Source organism: Oncorhynchus mykiss, chromosome 21, assembly GCF_013265735.2.
Source record: "Oncorhynchus mykiss isolate Arlee chromosome 21, USDA_OmykA_1.1, whole genome shotgun sequence".
NCBI classification, from domain to species: domain Eukaryota; kingdom Metazoa; phylum Chordata; class Actinopteri; order Salmoniformes; family Salmonidae; genus Oncorhynchus; species Oncorhynchus mykiss.
The window spans coordinates 44844912-44863010 of record NC_048585.1 but is presented as its reverse complement, the minus strand read 5'-3'; the positions used below and the strand labels follow the sequence as shown (position 1 = coordinate 44863010).

At 42.1% G+C, this 18099-nt stretch overlaps 2 protein-coding genes across 5 annotated transcripts in view; one reads left to right on the top strand and one right to left on the bottom strand.

Annotated features, from left to right (window-relative positions):
* Positions 1-259: 259 nt before the first annotated feature.
* Positions 260-1800, bottom strand: ponzr6 (plac8 onzin related protein 6). Its single transcript, XM_036956495.1, has 3 exons — positions 1474-1800; positions 1221-1378; positions 260-924 (listed from the first exon to the last, which is right to left on the bottom strand). Exons 1-3 carry the CDS (start codon positions 1694-1696, stop codon positions 709-711), a joined length of 597 nt encoding a protein of 198 aa, XP_036812390.1. The 5' UTR covers positions 1697-1800; the 3' UTR covers positions 260-708.
* Positions 1801-12535: 10735 nt separating this feature from the next.
* Positions 12536-18099, top strand: part of LOC110500856 (fragile X mental retardation syndrome-related protein 1) — a 28467-nt gene continuing 22903 nt past the window's right edge. For all 4 annotated transcript variants that reach the window (XM_036957946.1, XM_036957944.1, XM_036957945.1 and 1 more), the window contains exons 1-2: positions 12536-13202; positions 15902-15954. In XM_036957946.1, coding sequence (XP_036813841.1) covers positions 13152-13202; positions 15902-15954 — 104 coding nt within the window. In that variant the 5' untranslated portion in view covers positions 12536-13151. The remainder of the gene's footprint in view (positions 13203-15901; positions 15955-18099) is intronic.

Here is an 18099-nt window from a genome sequence, read left to right as displayed (position 1 = left end):
GCCCTTTAGTGAAATCTCCACTTAAACCGGGGAACCGACCCATATGAAACGAACTGGCCCAATCACAACAAAGTGATTTTCAAATTAATCTTCCGGTAAATCGACTCAACTTTGGTCTTCTTTTTTCAACCAATGTGCTGCTCAGTGCTAAACAATGTAAATAGGTGCTCACACATCTCAGTATACCTACACCCAAATAATTCATTTTCAGACAATTAAAGTTAAAATATTTTATTAATTACATTAATATTCTCTAAAGTACAAAATTGATATGGTACATGAATCAGATACCGTAGTTGCATGGTTGTGTTAATCGTGTCAATTTAAGTGTTAGCGTCTAACAAGCTATATTAAACACTTAAGGACGTTTATATTTTAATTAATTCATTGCAATCAATGTCATTCTGATAGTGTTATGATTTCCTGATCATGTTATGATTTCTCTAAAAGTGTTTGCTTTCCTATAATTTTTTTAACAAGCTATATAAAACACTAAGGACGTTTATTTGTTTAATTAATTCATTGCAATCAATGTCATTCTGATAGTGTTATGATTTCCTGATCATGTTATGATTTCTCTAAAAGTGTTTGCTTTCCTACAATAAAAAAAACCCAGATATCTATGTGATGCATTGTTGGCTGGCTGTTTCACATTCTAGAATGGCACTCATCCACAACCCCCTAATTTGTCTCTTGCTTATGCTGGCTCTATTGTGGCGCGGAGGGGTAGAGTCCTGCAGGCATAGGCTGTAGATGCATAGAGGGGTTAGAAAAGGCTTGAGGGGGATGCATGTTGATCTGGACAGGGGATGGGACATTGACGAGGAGGAGAGTGCGCTGACGTAACTTCAGCTCTCGGGCCATCTGGCACCATGCACAGGGGGTGCAGCAGGTGACCAAGAGGCAGTCGTCGCACATGGACCCCTACAGGCGGTGGTGGTAGGTGGGGAGGATATGAGACAGATATTAATTAGACAGATGGGTTGTCAGATCATGTTAATACAGTGGCTTTCATTCCCATGATCACATCTCTTCTACTGACCCTATTCCATTATATAATATACGCCATTGGCTCTATTATTGCAGTCATTATGATTATGTATTTATTGATCTTGTCTAGCATCACCTGACAGCTCTGTGTGTATGAGGCACTAGTTAATTGTATAATAGGAGATGTTATGATATCAGCAAAGAGTAATGTCAAGGGTGTATCACTCTACCTGGATGCGGTATCTCTCCCTCATGGCGCTCCGGAGGGCCAGAGAAGCAGCTGGGAGCCAGCTGGTGGAAATGTCCAACAGGGGGAGACAGAAACACTCCCCAAAGTCTGTACTCGTCTGACATCTCAGACAGCATGGGCACCAGAACCCAAAGCAACCTGACAGGAGACAGACAGACCAAGTTACTCACACACACATGCACACACACGGCAACACACACACACACACACACACGCACATGAAATACACTCACAGATCTTCATGTCATCACAACAGTCACAGATGCTGCTGCTCCACACCTCAGTCTTTATGTCAGCAGGGGACCGAAAAATGCCTGGCTGTATGTTCACTACAGGCATCGGCTGGACTGCCATCACTATGGATATACAGAGGACAATGCAAATCAAAAGCACTGCCAGAGATCTGCCCAGGTAATATGGAGTTGAGTTATATGAGGAACTGAAAATAATATACATGAGTCATGCTGATTCAATACACAATTATTAAATTGTATTTTTGTTATCAGGTTATTCTGCTATTCAGCTAAGATACTCCTGGAATTTAAACACTTGAGGTCACAAAGAATACATCTCCTTTCACTATTGCCAGAGGGAGCAGGTCAGTAGCTAATACAACAGTGTTTATTGGTTGGTATGACGAGCAAAAACTGTAGTAGCAGGCTGGTTGTCAGGAAGTATGTGTATACTCGGCTCAGAGGGGCGGGCCTGGTCTTTTCACAGTAAACAGAAGACCAGAAGCACGTCTCCTCCCCTTCAATTCATCTCTAGGGAACTGGTAGTCTTGTTAGTCAGTTGCCGGGTTGCCTCCCACATTAACAATGTTCCAGCATTCACTAGTGCTGTTGCCTATGTGTTGCTCTAGGTCTGGGATTTTAGAGACTACGGAACTGGTCTCTCAGAGCACTCGAAACAATTGAAGTTGTGGTTCAATTGTGGTGTGGTTATAAACTGGTTTAGGTACTCACAGCATGGGTCAACTTTGTGTGCGGTTAATGTTCTGATCTATTGTAAATGTCACAGATTTTCTGCTATGATAACTTTAGCATTTACTTTGACGTATTACTATATGCAATGACAGCGTTCCGTCTCTTATTAATAACTTATCAACAGCTCTACAGCCGAATATAAAGTTATTATTTCAAAAGCAAAAACACCATCCATCATTTATTTCACATACAAATTACCGGATATACTATATTGATTATGATATAACCACATTAATGGTAATGATATTGCGTTTAACCCACTATATTTCTGTAAACAATTTTCCTTTCCAAATTGCTTGAAAGATACCTCACATTGCACATCAACATTAATATTGTCTGTTTTCAGTTATGACATAAAAATAAAAGTTTACTTATCATCGAAGAACCACAAAATACATCTCAGCCTACCTACTTCTGGAGGTGATGGTGATGGTCAGGTCTACGGCGTGTCTCGGAGGGGTGGAGATGCAGAAAACAAGGCTGGATACACAGAATCCAATTCACATGGACGGATGGGTCGACACACAGCTAATGATATCTCAGGTGAGCACAGGTTAGTGTATACCTGAGGTTCTCTCTGGCAACCAAATGTATCGGTGTGGTGGGTGGAACCTGTGTGTGTGTGTGTGTGTGTCACTATCACTTGTGAAATTTGCATTGTCATAGGGGAGAGTGGGGTAAGAGTTCATCTTTTACATTTAGAATCGCTACATCAAGGGAAATACAGTATTCTTTCTAACAAAGACATTGAACAAAAATATAAACGCAACATGCAACAATTTCAAAGATTTTACTGAGTTACAGTTCATATATGGAAATCAGTCAATTCAAATAAATAAATTAGGTCATAATCTAAGGCTTGCACATGAATGACTGGGAAAACAGATATGCATCTGTATCTTTAAAGAAAAGGTAGGAGCGTGGATCTGAAAACCAGTCAGTATCTGGTGTGACCATCATTTGCCTTATGCAGCACAACACATCTCGTTCACTTAGAGTTAATCAGGCTGTTGATTGGGGTCTGTAGAATCCTTTCCCAATCCTCTTCAATGCCTGTGCAAAGTTGCTGGATATCGACGAGAACTGGAACACGCTGTCGTACACATCAATCCGAAGCATCCCAGACACGTTCAATGGGTGACATGTCTGATGAGTATGCAGGCCATGGAAGAACTGGGACGTTTTCAGCTTCCAGGAATTGTGTACAGATTCTTGCAACATGGGGCTGTGCATTATCATGCTCAAACATGAGGCGATGGCAGTGGATGAATGACACAACAATGGGTTTTAGGATCTCGTCATGGTATCTCTGTCCATTAAAATTGCCATTAATAAAATGCAGCTTATGCCTGCCCAAACCATAACCCCACCGCCACCATGGGGCACTCTGTTCACAAGGTTGACATCAGCAAACCACTCACCCACACGATGCCATGCACGCTGTCTGTCATCTGCCCGGTACAGTTGAAACCAGGATTCATCCAATTCTCCGGGCCATCGAAGGTGAGCATTTGCCCACTGAAGTCGGTTACGACGCCAAACTGGTCAAGACCCTGGTGAGGACGACTGGTCTCAGACGATCCTGCAGGTGAAGAAGTCGGGTGTGGAGGTCCTGGGCTGGAGTGGTTACACGTGTCCTGCGGTTGTGAGGCCAGTTGGACGTAATGCCAAATTCTGTCAAACGATGGAGGTGGATTATGATAGGGAAATGAACATTCAATTCTCTGGCAACAGCTCTGGTGGACATTCCTGCAGTCAGCATGCCAATGGCACACTCCCTCAAAACTTTAGACCTCTGTGGCACTGTGTTATGTGACAAAACTGCACATTTTTAGAGTGGCTCCTTATTTTCCCCAGCACAAGGTTCACTTGTTTAATGATCATGTTGTTTTAATCAGCTTCTTGATATGCCACACCTGTCAGGTGGATGGATTATCTTGACAAAGGAGAAATGCTCACGAAGAGGGAGGTAAACAAATTTGTGCACAAAATTTGAGAGAAATAACCTTTTTGTGCGTATGGAAAATGTATTTTATTTCAGCTCATGAAACATGGACCAACACTTTTACATGTTGAATTCATATTTTTGTTCAGTTTTCATATATATTTCAGAATGTTGTGTACATCTGGGAAAAAAAATCTGAATTCATGTAAACACAACACTTTTGAAAACATAGCTTGTCCAAAAAAAAGTGGTCTCTTGGCACAAAACATTAAGGACACCTGCTCTTTTGATGACATAGACTGACCAGATAAGCCTTGAGACAATTGAAACAAGCATTGTGTATGTGTGCCATTCAGAGTGGGAATGGGCAAGACAAAAGATTTAAGTGCCTTTGAACGGAGTATGGTAGTAGGTGCCAGGCGCATTGGTTTGTGTCAAGAACTGCAACGCTTTTTTATTTTTCATGCTCCACATTTTCCCATATGTATCAAGAATGGTCCACCATCAAAAGAACATCCGGCCAATTTGACACAACTGTGGGAAGCATTGGAGTCAACATGGGCCAGCATCCCTGTGGAATGCTTTTGACACCTTGTAGAGTTAGTTCATACCTATACAAATTGAAGCTGTTCCGAGGACAAAATATTAGGAACGTGTTCCAAATTAAGGTGTTCCTAATGTTTGGTATACTCAGTGTCGATCTCTCTGTTCAATATCACTTACCCTTCCATTTCTTGACCAGTTGTTTGGGACAGGGATGTTGTTTCGATATGCCAATTCATAGGCAAGTTCTCAGCATTCTAGGCTACTAGGCCGATTGATATTTTGTATTTTTTGTATTCATTATGGATCCCCATTAGTTCCTGCCAAGGCAGCAGCTACTCTTCCTGGGGTCCAGCAAAATTAAGGCATTTATAAAATTGTACAAACATTACAATACATAACACAACTGATTTCACGACACGTTTAGTGCACCGAGCTGTCTGTTTGAACTACTGGCACACAGTTCGGACACCCATGCATACCCCACAAGACATGCCACCAGAGGTCTCTTCACATTCCCCGCTGTTCCATAAGGTGTATTTTTATCTGTTTTTTTAATCAAATTTTACTGCTTGCTTGAGTTACTTGATGTGGAATAGAGTTCCATGTAGTCATGGCTCTATGTAGTACTGTGCGCCTCCCATAGTCTGTTTTGGACTTGGGGACTGTGAAGAAACCTCTTGTTGTCACGGATCCCCCTGGTACTGCTGCTCATTCCATTCACCAGCTCCAGAGGTCTAGTCACCGGCCTTCTAGGCATCACTGAACTGGATTCATTACCACCAACCCCCGACTGTCTTGTCTCAATTCGCACACCTGGTTCCCATTGCCACTGATTAGTATGTGGATATATGTGCCCTCTGTTCCCCATTGTCCTTGTCGGTTATTGTTACCATGGCCGTTGGTCTTGTGAGCACCTGTGCTGTTGTACTGGCTTCCATGCAGCGTGTTATTGTGCATTTGTTTTATGGGTCTCGTCCTGTGCATTATTTAGAGGTTTACACCTCGCTCTTTTGTTTGGGTAGGGGAAAATAAAACCCCCTATTACGTTTTCCGGCACTTGTCTCCTAGCATTATACAACGTGACACTTGTTGCATGTCTTGTGGGGTATGTATGGGTGACCGAGCTGTGTACCAGTAGTTCAAACAGACAGCTCGGTGCATTCAACATGTCAATACCTCTCACAAATACAAGTAGTGATGAAGTCAATCTCTCCTATACTTTGAGCCAGGAGAGGTCCCCATCTTAGCTACTGTTGTATCAATATGTCTTGACCATGACCGTTTACACTCCAGGGTTACTCCAAGCAGTTTATTCACCTCAACTTGCTCAATTTCCACATTATTCATTACAAGGTTTAGTTGAGGTTTAGGGTTTAGTGAATGATTTGTCCCAAATACAATGCTTTTAGTTTTGAAATATTTAGGACTCACTTATTCCTTGCCTGAAACTAACTGCAGCTCTTTGTTAAGTGTTGCAGTCATTTCTGTTGCTGTAGTAGCTGATGTGTATATTGCTGAGTCATCCGTATGCACAGACACACTGGCTTTACTAAAAGCCAGTAGTAACATGTCGTTTAGTAAAGATTTTAAAAAGTACCATGAAACTGGTCTGTGAGATTCTTGATATATTTTGTGAGCTCAGACCCAATGTCATCAGATAAGACCTTGAGTGCCTCTGCTACTCTATCATAGCCTATCTTTTGCACTGGTACATTTAAATTTTTTTGTCAATGTACCTCTTCAGCGTCATGGTCTATTTTTCATCCCTTGCTGCTGCTAGAATGGACTTCTTCTCTCACTACCGTGGTTGCTCTCTCAAGAACCTCAAGAGGGGCTAGACCCCTTGTTGTTTTGTGTTTGTATACACGGGAGATGCATGACGATGTCTGCTCTGAAAGAATAAAAATGCACTATCTTGAGTTTATACGCATGACACTGCAAAAACACTATGCATATTATGCATAAAACTGACCAAATGTAATTATAATTTGTATTGGGTATGGCGGCCATTGGCTCAATTTAACCCAAGGCAAACATTTTGACTCACACCGCTACAAGGATGTACTTTCATGCTAGGTTCAGGACCTGATATTGTAACTTATAGAGACCCCAACTGATGTACAAAACAATCTACTTTGGTTTAAATACAATCACCATGAACCATATAACACAAATTAATTTGACTTTGTGAAAATCCGACGTGTCTTCAGCTCCCGAGACATCTGACACGAGGCACAAAGCCTGCAGAATGTGACCACTAGGCAGTTATCACACATTGACCCCTATAGGGAAGAGAGAGAGAAATTCAGGAACAGGTCAGGGACCTGTCTGTAATGGACAGTTGTGATGATATTCAGTCCACTACCCACCCAAATAGGGCAGCGCAGAAAATTGTCTGCCCGTCATACAGAGAGAGAATTTAAAACTAGGACTAGAGCTAACTAGAGGTTTTCCCGGTCAGGTGACTTGCTCAGGAAAAACACATGGCCGTAGTTGTCATGACACCTGTTGTATTTATCTGGATGTGGTAACTCTCCCTCATTGAGCTACTCACAGATAGAGCAACAGATGGGACTGGGGCACAGTAGAACACGTCCAGCAGGGGGAGACACGCACACTGGCCAAGCTCACTGTCCGTGAGACACCACAGACAACAGGAGCACCAGGAGCCACAGCATCCCGTAGGATGGACTGGGTGTTTATGAGGTTATATATAGTTCAACAGAGTAAATAGTGCTGATGAAGGCTTCGTATATGATCATAATTTTAGTTAATTTCAATATGGAATTGAGATAGGACTGTCCCTCAGAGAGACAGATGACAGACAGACAGACAGACAGGCAGGCAGGCAGACAGACAGACAGACAGACAGACAGACAGGTTTGTGCTCTTACAGCTGCCCATGTCTTCACAGCAGGCAACTGCTCCAACGTCTGCCATCTCTGCTAAGACCACAAAATGTCTACAAGGAAAATACCACTTGTTGAGTGTTATGCAGGTTATTAGATTTGATGTTGTGATCACAGGAGGTTGGTGGCAACTTACTTGGGGAGGGTGGCTTGTGGTAAAGGCTGGAGCGGAATTAGTGGAATGGTATCAAATACTGTACATCAACACGTGGTTTCTATGTGTTTGATGCCATTCCATTTGCTCCGTCCCAGACATGATTACGAGCCATCCTCCCCTCAGCAGCCTCCACTGGTTGTGATCCAATACCATAATCATGACATTGTTGTACATTGTACATTAACTTGTAACAGCCAAAACACTATTGTACATCAATCAATTGAATTCAAATGTATTTATAAGGCCCTTTTTACATCAGCAGATGTCACAAAGTGCTAGATTTATATGAACTGAAATGGCACCTTGGCATAAACCAAACACAGAATCGTTAATCAATCTTGATTTCTAGCACACGGTGTCAATTTTGTGTAACACAGTAATGTCTTTGCTGTCATATGTATGTGGCAATAACAGTCCATGTAACAACATCAGAGAGTTAACAAGGAAAAATGACCCACCTATTGAGAGGTCTGTGCTGGTCTTGACTTGGTGACTGTCTGGTGTTAATATGGAGGTGATTGCGAGGGATCAAAAGTGCCTTGTTACATACTACGTTACTGTAAAGGGCAGCCCATTTACTATTGTCTGTGTATGTCACCCTTTACTAATGTATTTGCTAATATTTACTGACTCTGAAAGCCATGGCAGCAAGCCTACGCCCTGAGATTGAGCAAATATCAGCAATATGGTATTATGCCTTGTGGTTGTGGGTGAAAACTATTGGTGGGGGAAGGGGGAGTTTTCCCCATGCTATAAAGTGTTTGGGTTTAAGAAAAGCTTTCTCTAAGCCTATATGTGAAGGACTAAGTTAACAATCATACTATGGGAACATACTCTTACATACTGTAAGAGTAAAATGGGCCCAAATCATTGGATGCAATGGATGCTTGTTGAGCTTGCTCAACCAACCATGGAGAAGCATTGAGGAAATCTGAGAGCAGACCCCTTTAGTTGACTGAGCTGATGTCTGAACTTGACATGCAGTACACCACTGGACACAACATGTTTGAATCAATGTTGTGATGAGTAATGTATGTAGAAAATACATTGCATTTGAAAAAGTTAACTGTTTTGTTGAGGGAAACATTTCAACTGCTATTGTTATTTACTGCTGCACTTTTATTCTTATCTTACTTTTTGGGGGGGTATTTTCCTTAACTGCATTGTTGGTTAAGGGCTTGTAAATAAGCATTTCACTGTTGTTTTCGGCACATGTGACAAATACGATTTGATCATTGTAACAAATTTTCAACGTAGACAAACCTTGAATAAAATGTTTATTTTTGTATGAAATGGAGACATGAATCCAACTGTCACAGTCGTCGTATGGAGGGGACCAAAGTGGTGTGAATACATTCTTCTTTATTGAAGGAAGAACACTTGAACAAAACAAACCGACCATGACTGCTAACGAAACACTGCGCTAACGTGCAACATAACAGACAATAACCCACGAAATACCGAAAGATGGCTGCCTAAATATGGTTCCCAATCAGAGACAACGATAAACACCTGCCTCTAATTGAGAACCAATCTAGGCAACCATAGACCTACATAAACACCTAGATGGTAAACAACCCCGTAAACCTACAAAACCCCTAGACAGTACAAAACCCACATACCACCCGTCACACCCTGACCAAACCAAAATATATAAAGAAAACAAAGAATAGTCAGGTCAGGGCGTGACACCAACATATCAATTATTAATTTATAGACAAACTGGATTTTGAATTGTGTTTGGTTTTCAATGCAACCAAATGTCAACATTTAAAGGAGATCTTCTGCTTGGATAGTTCCATCTGTGCCACTGACTTTGTAAGGGTTTTCCACCTCCTCCTCTTCGTCTGAAGAGGAGAGGCGAGAAGGATCGGAGGACCAACGTGCAGCGTGGTAGGTGTCCATGGTTCCTTAATAAGAGAAACTCAAACATGAACACACTACAAAACAATAAACATGGCAAAACCCGAAACAGTCCTATCTGGTGCAGAGAAGGCGGGGGACTTTAATGTAATCTCAACTATAATCCAGGTCATTTAGTTGTGATATTAGACGAAGCACAGTGATAACACATTGAGTTGTTGTATAAATATAAAATATCTGACATGGTATTCCCATTTGAACTTTGTTGTGCTTTTAAGCTTTTAAATGGTTGAAAGCACAGTGATAACACATTTAGTTGACAACTTAACCAAAAATCACACATTGTTTTTCCATAGTAATAACACATTGAGAATTCAATAAACTTCAGACTGTCTTTTTGAGTGGGTGAATAAAGGTTGAAATCTCTCGCCAAATATTACCCACATTTACATGGTGAAAGGACGTGTGCCCAGTGGGACCTGTCTTCCTCCTGCATGGAGCAAAGAAAATGCAATGACATCTCCATACTTGCTCTTTTTCAACCAAAGGATGTATTTAATCATAGGTCTGTCAGACCCATGTGACAAAGTTGTTATAGCTGTTATAGCTGACCTGTGACCCCTCATGTTCGGTTACCACAGCTTGCCACTCAGGCCGGACAAGCCTTCCCCCTAGTACTTCATATCCCTTAATGTCATCTTAAGTAACTCAGACTAGGAGTGCTGATCTTTGAGATTATAATGAATAATATAATATTGGCAGAGGGGGACCTGATCCTAGATCAGCACTACTACAGTGAGATGCTTTTTGAATACAGGCCCTGGTCCATAATTAGTATTTTGTATTTTTAGCTGTTGCCAAGGCAGCAGGTACTCTTCCTGGGGTCCAAACAGAGATACAACATTAGATCATACAAAACATTGCGCATTATACAAATTGACATTGCTCCATTGTTACATTACAATATTACAATACTACATTTCATTACTAAGAATAGTGCGTGGGTGTGTGTAGAGTGTGCGTTTTAGAGTGTGTGTCTCTTCAAAGTCTGCGTCGTGCCATGAGGTGTTGTTTTATCTGGGTTTTTTTTTTATCTGATTTTAATGCTAGCTTGAGTTACTTGAGGTGGAAGAGAGATCCATGTAGTCATGGCTCTGTATAGTACTGTGTGTAATCTAGCATCTGTTCTGGACTTGGGGACTGTGAAGAGACCTCTGGTGGCATGTCTTGTGTGGTATGTATGAGTGTCTGAGGTGTGTTAGCCGTTTGAACAGACAGTTATGTACTTTTAACACGTCAATACCTCTCACAAAGACCAGTAGTGATGCAGTCAATCTTTCCTCTACTTTGAGCCAGGAGAGATTGATATGCGTGTTATTGATATTAGCACTCCGAGTACATATAAGGGCCAGATGTTGCTGCTTTGTTCTGGGCCAACTGTAATTTGCCTATGTCCCTCTTTGCAGCACTTGACCATATAACTGGGCACTAGTCCAGGTATGATAAAACTAGGGCCTGTAGGACTTGTTTGGTCTATTATGATGTCAAGAAAGCAAAGCAGCACTTTATCACAGACACACCATAACATTGTGCTGAAACCATAACATTGTGCTTAAGAAACTCGTATTCTTGTCATGGCCATCCATGGTCCCTCAGATAGGGTTTTTGTAAGGTTGGTCCTTTCATAACGACCAACCAGGGTAGAATAGGAGGAATCTGTGGTTACAAGCTTTTGTTTTTATTTCTTCAACTAGGACTAGAAATTGAAATGATTTTACATGTTGCGAAATGTATATAAATACCTGCATTTCCTAACTGAATTATACCTGATATTCTAATAATGCATAGAAAAGTGAAATCAGTCAAAATGTTGTTTTTCCAGCAAATAGATTTTAGAGCAGTAAGAAGTGTCATACCGATTTATTGCATATTTCATTCAATAACATTTCACTGAGAAACTGCAGACCACCCATAGACTAATGGTGGCATGTAGTTGTCCACAAAATTGGCTAGCCATAATGCTATGTTCATAACCACGTAGGTAGGTGGTAATTTCCAGTTGTGAAGTAGTAAATCTGAGTGTATTTTTTATTTTTATACCTTTATTTAACTAGGCAAATCAGTTAAGAAAAAATGTGTATTTACAACGACAGCCTACTGGGGAACAGTGGGTTAACTGCCTTGTTCCGGGGCAGAAGGACAGAGTTTTACCTTGTCAACTCGGGGATTCAATCCAGCAACCTTTACGGTTACTGGCCCAACGCTCTAACCACTAGGCTACCTGCGGCCCCAGTTAGATGCATTTACGTGCTTTGAACTCATTGAGAAACACTGATTGGCTAATAGCAAACAAACGGTGTCAACCATACACTAAAAGTACAGCAATCATGCTAGGAAACAAATTATAGTGTTCAAAAACCATATTAAGAGATTGCTTTTTATAAATAATGTTTTGTTGTTGCATTTAACTGCCGAAAATGCTGTTATCATGGTAATTTCCTTAGTAGGTGGCGTCAGAGGACTGAATGTGGGAGAAGTGGGAGCTCAGGATGATACATTTGTTTCCTACTGGTAATTAATTATGAGTTGGAGGCCAGTTCAATTGGAATTCTCAGTTTATATGGTAAATTCCCACTTGGTTACGAACGCAGCATAAGAGCACGTTAATTTGGCCAACATAATTGATAGGAATCATCTCCAATAGATATTACAACAATTGATATTTGGTTCATTTATTGGATAATACACTGACCAACCTCTAACTATTGAACCAATAAAAACAAATCCAGAGTTGATTGACGATTATTTTGACCAATGATCATTCAGGATGTCGTTTTGGGTGGATCTTTCAAGAGGGGTGGGATTTTCGAGGTCATTCCGTAACTCGGCGTGCGTTTGAGGGGACGGGCGGTTGGAGTAAAAGGAGTTGCCCGGCGATAGTGCACCACATACGTTTTTATCGGGAGGAGTCTTCCTAGCAGAATTGTACTTCAATATAAAATAAAGGAATCCCTTTGACGACTTTATACAAAAACATTACATCGACTGCTGCATTTGTATGCCTGTTTTAACATCCCCGCAAGTGACGGAGTCAAGGTGTTGGTGATAGCTAACTTAGGTAATTAGCGATAGCTAACATCATTAGTTTACTAGCTTTGAAGCACATTGCAACTTGACTGCCGCGGTCCCCGTCTCAACGCAGGACAGCACCTTGATTTTGCCGTTGCACGCCAGCTAACAAAGCTATCGATAGTTTGCTAACTAGTGTGAGCAAACGTCAAGTTGACCGCTGGAGACTATCTACCTAACGGTATCTGTTGATCCCATCAACACCCAACTCCCCAGCCCCTTCACCCCTCTCCCTCCACCACCCGAAACACTGGAAATCCACAAACGGTTGGAGAGCGGCGACGGGCCAGCGGCAGGGAAGCTGGGGGTGGTACCGGAACCGCACGGAGTCGTAGCGGCTTCAGAAAAGACTAGTCGTGGGGACCTACCGACTACTATGGACGGGTTGGCGGTGGAGGTTCGCGGCTCGAACGGGGCCTTCTACAAGGTAAAGGAAATGACCGGTGTAATTAGGATAGTCATGCGTTAACGTTAAACAACCACAAATATTAATCAGTCGACATTGTTTTGTTTTAACTAGAGTAGCTAGCTAGGTAGTGAGTTCATCTTCGTTGTTAGTTGGCAGATTCGGGTCGCATCATTCATTGAGTAGGCCCAACATCAAATGATAAGGTCGCTATTCATAGATTTCTACTTCGTCAGGGTTTGCCATTGTGGTGAACGCTTGTCGTGGCCTGTTTTTGTTAGCTAAATTCCAAATGTCTTAACTATGTTTTCTGTTTGGGCTGTTCAGTTAGCTAACGTTAGCCAGTTAGCTACCTAGTCTGGCATCACCTAACATCTTCCCGGGCACTCCTTTCTTTGGTTGGAGTTGCTAGCTAACCTCTCAAATTGGCGAGAATGTGGATTGGAGAATGATGCCACATCTGAAATGGTGATACCTAATGAAATATCGATCTGTTTGTTTGCTCGCCCGGTTTATCCCGAGCAATAACCCCCCCTTCAATTATCTTTCCAAGGAGTGGGCTGAGTCAGCCTTCATTATTTCATTGAATCAAATTACTTACTTAGTTAGTCAGGCAGTCAGTCATATGACTGTTTCCAAAAAAATCATCACACCACAATGGCTTAATAACCATACGTGACACAACAAGGGGAAGTCAACGATTTCAGTCATTTTATTTAGTGACTCCTCAAATTGAGTCAAATGACTTGATTCAATGTCTGTGCCAAATGGTTGCTGTAGTGTAAGTGTGTGTGTGTGTACTGGCAGACAGTTGAATAGGCCCTAGTGATTTGCTATGGGTTGAATGGCCCAGGGCTGACAATGACTGAGGGACTGAATCAGGTGTTGGTAGAACAGATTATCCTAATCTCAACACTCCGCCAGTCAGTCAACACCATAGTCTTCCCCCTTTCCATGCTCTCTTCCTATCCCTCTTTTCCTCATCTTTCCATTCTGTCATTCTCTACCTCTTGTTTAGCCTCGTCTCATTTGTTTCCTCACTTTTTCCGGTCTCTTCTCTAGCTCCACTCTCCCCTCTCATTGACTCGTGGTTTAGACTATTTTTACACTCCTCTCCCTCTCACCTGTTCTGTTTACTGGCTGACAGTTTTGCATTCTGGCCATTCGCGCTTATTTCTCTCCTCACTCTTGTTCAGATTTTATTTATATATTTCACGTTTTTAACCAGGTAAGCTATTTGAGAACGAGTTCTCCCTGTGTATTCTAAAGGTGTGATTATGATTTCCAGAGGAACCAGATTGGTTGGATAATTTAGGTGAAGACGACATGCCTGATGTCTTGCACATGCGTAACACACACAAACTACAATCCCCTTCAGCGCTGCCCTTTCTGCACAGTTACAGTAACCCATACACAGATGCCAAAAGGAATATCCTGCTATTACCAGTAATGTCAGGGGTGTAGACCTGGCACCCCCACTCTACACAGACCTGGCACCCCCAGAGGAGACCCTCTTTGGGCATGTGGGGAGTTCTAGTCCTCCTGGAACAGCACATGGCCGGAGAAGGAGTGACATCACTGTACGGCCGTGAATGACCACTCTAACCGCTGTGCTCTCCTGGGGTCATGTGACCACGACTGCCATGCCAAATGGCTTGCCTGACCCTTGACCTGATAGTAGAATGGAACACTGTTCACTACATCACACAACACGTGGCTACTTCAGTAGGCCCTGTAATGGAATATAGCTATTAGGCCTACCTCCTTTCTTCCATCACAGCAGCTATCAGGACAGTGTTTTTCCTCTGTGGTAGGTACTACCTATCCAGTCTGTGCCCATGCCTGCACTTTTGCGTGACAGCGACACAAATGGTGGCTGTTTGTGTTGTGACATTGCAGTTCAATCTGGCTTCCATCTGGCTCTTTGGCCATCTCTCTGGGGCCTGAGAAAGTGGCAGCAGAGCTGTGAAGTTACTGTGAGATTGTGTAATATGAGGGAATCTAATGCTAAGGGCTTTCATACATAGCCTAATGCTCACTTAGACTGCCTCCTGAAATCTAAGCAGGTTTTCCTGGGAAGTGCCGGCCCTTTCATTTCCAGCAGGTGAAACTTCCTCACCTCAGCTCTGACACTCCCTCTCAGGCCCTAGTGCCACTGCCAGCGACATCGGCCCCATATAAGGCAGTGTAACACTGAGCACCGTGGCAACCCCCCCCCTGTCTCCGCTCTACTCCCACCCTGATGGAGAGTTTATGCCACTGTGATAGATCTGTTAATGGCTGACTTTGATGGATGAGGAACAGATTTGGGCGAGGGGGTCTCGTAATGGTTGTTGATCAAGGATATGGTATCGCATTACTTTCTCCAGTGGGCACAGTCGTGTGCGCTTTTGATACCCATGTAGTCAGACCTGTTTTTACCCTCTGACAACACGCAAAGCCACATTTATTACATTGAAATGAGAGATGTCCAGCACAGCAGGACTGTCTACTGCTGTCAAGATAATTATGTTTTTTTGCCACATCCCCAGAGCTCTCACACATCCAGAGAGTTTCAGTTATATTTCCCTGTCCCCAAGATGGCTACACAGTCTTTTCAGTAACAGTCATAGTTCTTTCATGGGTTATGAGTCTACCCATTAGTCCCTCTGCCCTCCCATCAGTCAGTGGCGTAGACGTTTGCCTAACATAACGATTGGGGTTTCTCTCTTCTTTTTCAGGGGTTCATCAAAGATGTCCACGAAGACTCACTCACAATAGTATTCGAAAACAAGTAAGTTTTCATTCTCTCTCGTGACATAACGTGTAGAGTTGACCCTCTGCTTGTGTAGTTACTGACTCATGGAAGATCTGTCCGAGTTGCACACTATCACCAGTCTAGCCACTCTGCTCAAGTCATCACTCTCCCCCAGTTCTTTGGCCTAGTTTTACTGTCCTGAAATCCCCGTTTCAGAACCACCTGTGGTCCGGACACAGCTGTCCACAAAACCTTTATAGTCCCCCCGCCACCCCCTTCTTTCTGGAACTCATATCCCCCTGTCCTGTTCCATCCCATCTCGCTAGCCACCCTCCTCCTACCCCCTGTTCCTCTTTCTCTAGTTGACTCTGTAAATAAATATAGTCCCCTGCTAAATATAGTTCCCTATGGTATGCAGGCAGGGGGGCTGGACAGTGGCCCCTGCCATTCTTGGGATGGCTCTACTGTTCCAACAACCTCCCTCCTGTCCTCTTGCCTTGTGGAAGTGTAAGAGTAGCTGGTTGTGAGATACTACGTGAATGAATGAAAAGCCATGCTTTCTGTGAGACTGCTGGCTACTGCTCCTTGACACCATTCTCCTTCATATTTGAACCACTGACTTCAAAATAGGGTTGACCTTTACATTATATTGGCTAGCTAGCCTATATTACAACTAGAGATGAAACAGGGTTTAAATTTCATATCATGATTATAGTGACAATTTATGCTTATCAGTATTATCGCGGTATTGTTCAAATGTGCTGGAAATGTTCTAAGTGTACTGATACACACTGAAATAATTTCACCAAGTTTTATATTGAAAGATGACCAATCAAATTAGAATCACTATGCACTTTTTTTGTGCGTAAACATTAAAATAATAACTTTAAAGATGGCACCATGTAGCCATGAGAGGTAAAAGTTTCCCAAGTGCAGATTTTTAATGAACACAACCTTAAGTTGGGGCGGCAGGTAGCCTAGTGTTTAGTGCGTAAGATAAGTACCCGGAAGGTTGCAAGATCAAATCCCCGAGCTGACAAGGTAAAAATGTCGTTCTGCCCCTGAACAAGGCAGTTAACCCACTGTTCCTAGGCCGCCATTGAAAATAAGAATTTGTTCTTAACTGACTTGCCTAGTTAAATAAAGGTAAAATAAAAAAAAGTAAGCAAATCAAATGTGCATATAAAAACAACACGGGAAAAGCAATGTGCATGTGAGAACAATACAACCATATGTAAACAAATCCAATGTGCAGTTTTGACATTTTAAAATAACAACACAAATTGCAATGAGCCCAACAATTGACATAAATACAGGAGTCTATAGTGTTTTTCCTGTTGGAACACTTTAAAACCAAGTTGACGTCTGCCAGATATTAAATAAACAAAATATGTTAGGTAGGGTGACGACTACATAGCGTGTTATCGTGTGCAATGGGCAAATAGTCTGCAGACACACGACACATACAGCAGAACAACGTGAAGTGTTTTTACAGGAGTAGGTAACACTGACGGCTTCGGTTTACATTATTGACAAGCTATTAGTAAGTTACAGACAAACCATAACATTTCCCCCCTTTCCAAAGTCCCCACATCATGCATTGAGCTAAAAGTTAAATTACCTTGCATTCGCTATAAAGTAGTAGGTGGTGGTCATGAAAATGACTCAAGAGATTTGAAGTGTTGCCCCCTTTTCGCAGCTATTTACTTTATTAATAAAAACGTATTTATTTTGCATGTTCTGTAAACCGGGAACCATCTTCGATTTCAGTTTCCCTCAGCACGCTTGTAAAACCCACAATACGACCATACTTCAGATTTGGTCCTGTCACTGCCTTCCTCCATGTTTTCACACAAAACATGGCGGACTGTTGCTAACTTTGGTTGATGCTGGACAGTTTTTACCGTGAGTTTTTCAAACCTCGCTAATCAAACATGGTTTTAATTATTAAAAATTGAAACGGTAATGCTAACCGTCAGGATTTTTTTTGTTGTGAAAACGGTAACCGTTTCATCCCTAAATACAACTATGATGAACCCCCTCACATTTGACATAAATATCTTTCTGTGAATCTGAAGCCAGTAGGTTGAACTGTTTTTAGATTGAGCTCTCATTTGGAGTGTTTTATGTAAAAGGACACGCTACTACCTACTGGATATCCTAGTTTTATATGATGCTTGA

Bases quoted from the DNA above. Each gene is read 5' to 3' on its own strand.
- ponzr6 (XM_036956495.1), bottom strand. From the start codon at position 1,696: ATGTATATTATTTTCAGTTCCTCATATAACTCAACTCCATATTACCTG. The intron at 1,379-1,473 runs GTGAGTGTATTT...GTCTCCTGTCAG, and splicing joins TTGTGATGACATGAAGATCT to GTTGCTTTGGGTTCTGGTGC. The intron at 925-1,220 runs GTAGAGTGATAC...CACCGCCTGTAG, and splicing joins GGGAGAGATACCGCATCCAG to GGGTCCATGTGCGACGACTG.